The 3787-nt window shown below is 40.0% G+C and overlaps 1 protein-coding gene across 1 annotated transcript in view; it reads right to left on the reverse strand.

Annotated features, from left to right (window-relative positions):
• Positions 1–855: 855 nt before the first annotated feature.
• The window catches only part of LOC143277475 (uncharacterized), a 21512-nt gene continuing 18580 nt past the window's right edge, over positions 856–3787 (reverse strand). The window contains exon 4 of the mRNA XM_076582318.1: positions 856–1139. Coding sequence (XP_076438433.1) covers positions 1096–1139 — 44 coding nt within the window. The 3' untranslated portion in view covers positions 856–1095. The remainder of the gene's footprint in view (positions 1140–3787) is intronic.

Here is a 3787-nt window from a genome sequence, read left to right on the forward strand (position 1 = left end):
CTGAATCATACACAGATGACCAACCACACTGAACTATGGACACACACACGCCAATGAGCAGATAACAGCTCAAATTACTGGCGGAGAAAAAAAAGAATCTCCAAAACGCCCCACAGAATTTTTTTTTTTTTTTTTGAGGGTGGTGGGGGGGAGGGATTTGAACAGAGGGAGTGTTGGTTGTGCCACAGACCGCCGAGCAGTGAATTCCAGACAGTGGGAGCACAAACGCTAAAGCTGCTGTCGCCAATCCGACTTCTGATCGGAAATATACTTCAGTGACGGCGATGCCTTTGTGTGCATTCAATGTGACGTCACACCGGAAATGAACCTCTGTACTGAGAATGCCTGTGTGTGCATTCCATGTGACGTCACACCGGAAATGTACCTCATTAGTGGGGATGCCTGTGTATGATTCAATGTAAATTCAAACCGGAAATGTAACAGAAGCTGCTGTCAAGCCGGAAGTCAGGTCTCACCCAGCTTCCTCCCGTCTTCACGAGAACAGCATGTCTGCATAATGTGAAAAGGAGGTGAGGGGGGGGGGGGGGGAGGTGGGGGGGGGGGGGGGGAGACACAGCTTCTTCACAGTATATGTCATCATCATGCTCATCCATTGCCAACCATAAAGCCGTCCTTGACCCCACAGATGGCAACGTAGCTCTCTCTCTCTCTGTGTCTCTCTCTGTCTCTCTCTCCTTGTTGAAGGAACCATACGTCACGATCTATAAGTATCTTCACAGTTCGCCCCCCGCAATCCCCCTCCCCCTGCCCCTAAAAACAAAAATAAAAACACCAACAAAGAAAATAACAACAATGAAAGAAACAAACCACGGTTATTCGTTCAGATTTTTTTAATGGCAATTGCTAACAGCAGCAACAACAAGAAGACAATGCAGCTGCTACAATACCAGGCTGGAATAAAAACAAAGCCAGTCAGTACATGATATGTAAACGACAACAACAACAACAACAAAGTTTTCCACCACCAAACAGGGGTTGCACACACCGCACACACTTCAGTCACTGACGACACTTCCTGTCCGTGGTCCTGCCGGAAGTAGAGATGACGTCATATCCTGTCACGCTCCGTACCGCTCAGTGACAATGACTCATCATCTCCATCATGCTTGGCGCGGGCACTGTAACACAACGACACCTCTTGTCATCCTGGAGTCATCAGGAATTCCAAGCAGGCACTGTTCCTTTCTGAAAACACCTTGGGTAGAACAACGGTCAATGTTATGTCCGTCTGTTTTCTGCAGTTCAACGTCTGTTCACTTTAAGTGTTATTAGACGGAAAGTAGAAAAGTAGTGGATAAAGGAAAGGGAATGCATGTGAATATTAGTGTTGGAAAGGTGTGTGTGTGTGTGTGTGTGTGTGTGTGTGTGTGTGTGTGTGTGTGTTTTCTTCAGTTCAACGTCTATTCACTATAAGTGTTATTAGACGGAAAGGAGAAAAGTAGTGGATAAAGGAAAGGGAATGCATGTGAATATTAGTGTAAGAAAGTGTTCATCTTATGTAGTATAGAAAAAAGTACATTATATGAAATTAAAGGTTAAAGAGATTGTGGTGTGTAATGAATGACGTGTCATAGGAAGGAGAATATATGTCCGTCTGTCTATATATGTATGTGTGTGTATCTCTCTCTCTTTCTTTCTGTCTCTATATGTATGTGTGTGTATGTCTCTCTCTCCCTCTATTTTTCTTTCTATATATATATATATATATATATGTGTGTGTGTGTGTGTGTGTGTGTGTGTCTCTCCCTCTCTTTTTCTTTCTGTCTGTCTCTCTTTCTTTCTTTTATCGACTTTGTATCTTGATAATTCATTATGTGGGTGTGGTTAAAGGACTGTGTGAGTCGTCATTTTGGTGAGTTTTGTATCTTAAGATGTTACTATGGGAGTGTGTTGAGAGCTGTGTGAGTCGTGAGTGGTGTTGCACTGTGTCTAAATGGTTAGCGATTTCGTATTTAATCATTGGTTTTTTTTTTACATTCCTGTTTCTCATTTAATATACATGTATTATTAAGGCGCTTAGAGCCGCAGTGTAAGTGCTATATAAATGTACACTATTATTATCATTCTGGCCATACAGCGCGTACCTGTTTACAAGCATGCTATGAATGAACACAAACAAAGAAAATATGACTTTCAAGTTTCAGCCGAAGAACACACACACACACACACACACACACACACACACACACAGAGAAAGAAAAGAAAAATGCCTGCTGGAGACCCTGTGTTCAAAACACTTTCCTTCCTGCCAGCAGTTTTTTTCAGATGAATACAACAGCTTTTCTTTTTACCCTGAAAATACTTTCCCTGTGGCCAGTATGTATACATGTGATCTGCAGTCACTCTGTTTCACTGGTGTATGTACTGCTGTCATCATCACTCACAACGCCGTGCTTGATACACAATCTCTGGAAGTGACACGAAGATTAAAAAAAAAAGAAAAAAAAGGGGGGGAAAAATCGGCTGTATTATGTTAATGAAAAAAGTCACGTGGTGTGTAAAAACTTGCTGACGGCAAACCGCAGTGTGTTTTACTTGCATCATACATATCGTGAAAGGGAGATAATATGGTACATTAACTGGTTTTTTATTTACATCTTTAAGCAGTCGCTTCCCTAGAGAACGTGAGCTCTTTCTCTCAGAGATATGGATTGACAGAGAGAGAGAGAGAGAGAGAGAGAGAGAGACAGAGAGAGAGACAGAGAGACAGAGACAGAGACAGGGACAGAGACACAGGGACAGAGACAGAGAGAGACAGAAAGACCTTTGACATTTTATTGTCATTACCTGAAAGGGTCTATCGACAAGGGGATGAGGAGGGTTAATTCTTGTATCCCCTTAAGTGCAAAACAATTATGCTTATTAGCGTTTCATCAACAAACAAACAAACTCTCTACATCTCATACTCTCACAATACATTAAACAAGCCGAACAAAAATAATAAAAACCTAATAATACAATCAAACTCGACCATCCATTCTGGCATTGATATAGTTTAAGATATCAATTATGTACCTTACCAACTTTACATAGGAAAATAAACTTTACAGATGGATATCCTCCTCATTTACTCTGGTATGTTCTGGTCATTGTGATGTGTGCTTCTGAAATAAATCTAGCTACTGACTATATGATAATAAAATATGTTCATCATTAGACGAAAAAACAGTAGAAGAAAAAAAACATCATGCCTTTTAACTAGATGAGATAAAAAAAAAAAAAAAAAGAAGTACATTTTCTCTTACTCTATCGTATAATTTACAACGAAACAAATTGTTTTCGTCATCTACGCTAGAAACACACAAAGGACACGGCGATTCTGTGGCTGCTCCAGGCTGAAACCACAATTTAATTTGCATTGAAACCAAATGTGCGTAGCCGAAATCTTGCAAAATTGTGCCACTTATCTGTTAGATATTTTTCAGTATGAAATATACTTTTGAATGAGAAAAACCAACCATATTTTCTCTTTGTTTTTCATATCTGAATGCCAATTTTGTTTAAAAGAACACATTAATCTATCTCTAAATTCTGATATGAATTGCTGTTCATTTCCCAATCCCTGAGACGGCCACACAATTCCAGAACCGTCTTCAGACAAAACCTCTTTTTCTTTTTTTTTCTTCTTTTTTTTACACTATAAGCCCAGTTTTCTTTTCCTAATATCCATTTGTAACAGCATCATCTCGTAAGCCTGTCTGGGTAAAAGTGGTTGCGGAAATTTAAATTATTTCAACCAGTGTTGATGCATTTCACAATAGTCCTT

The sequence above is a fragment of the Babylonia areolata genome, chromosome 34 (assembly GCF_041734735.1).
Source record: "Babylonia areolata isolate BAREFJ2019XMU chromosome 34, ASM4173473v1, whole genome shotgun sequence".
NCBI classification, from domain to species: domain Eukaryota; kingdom Metazoa; phylum Mollusca; class Gastropoda; order Neogastropoda; family Buccinidae; genus Babylonia; species Babylonia areolata.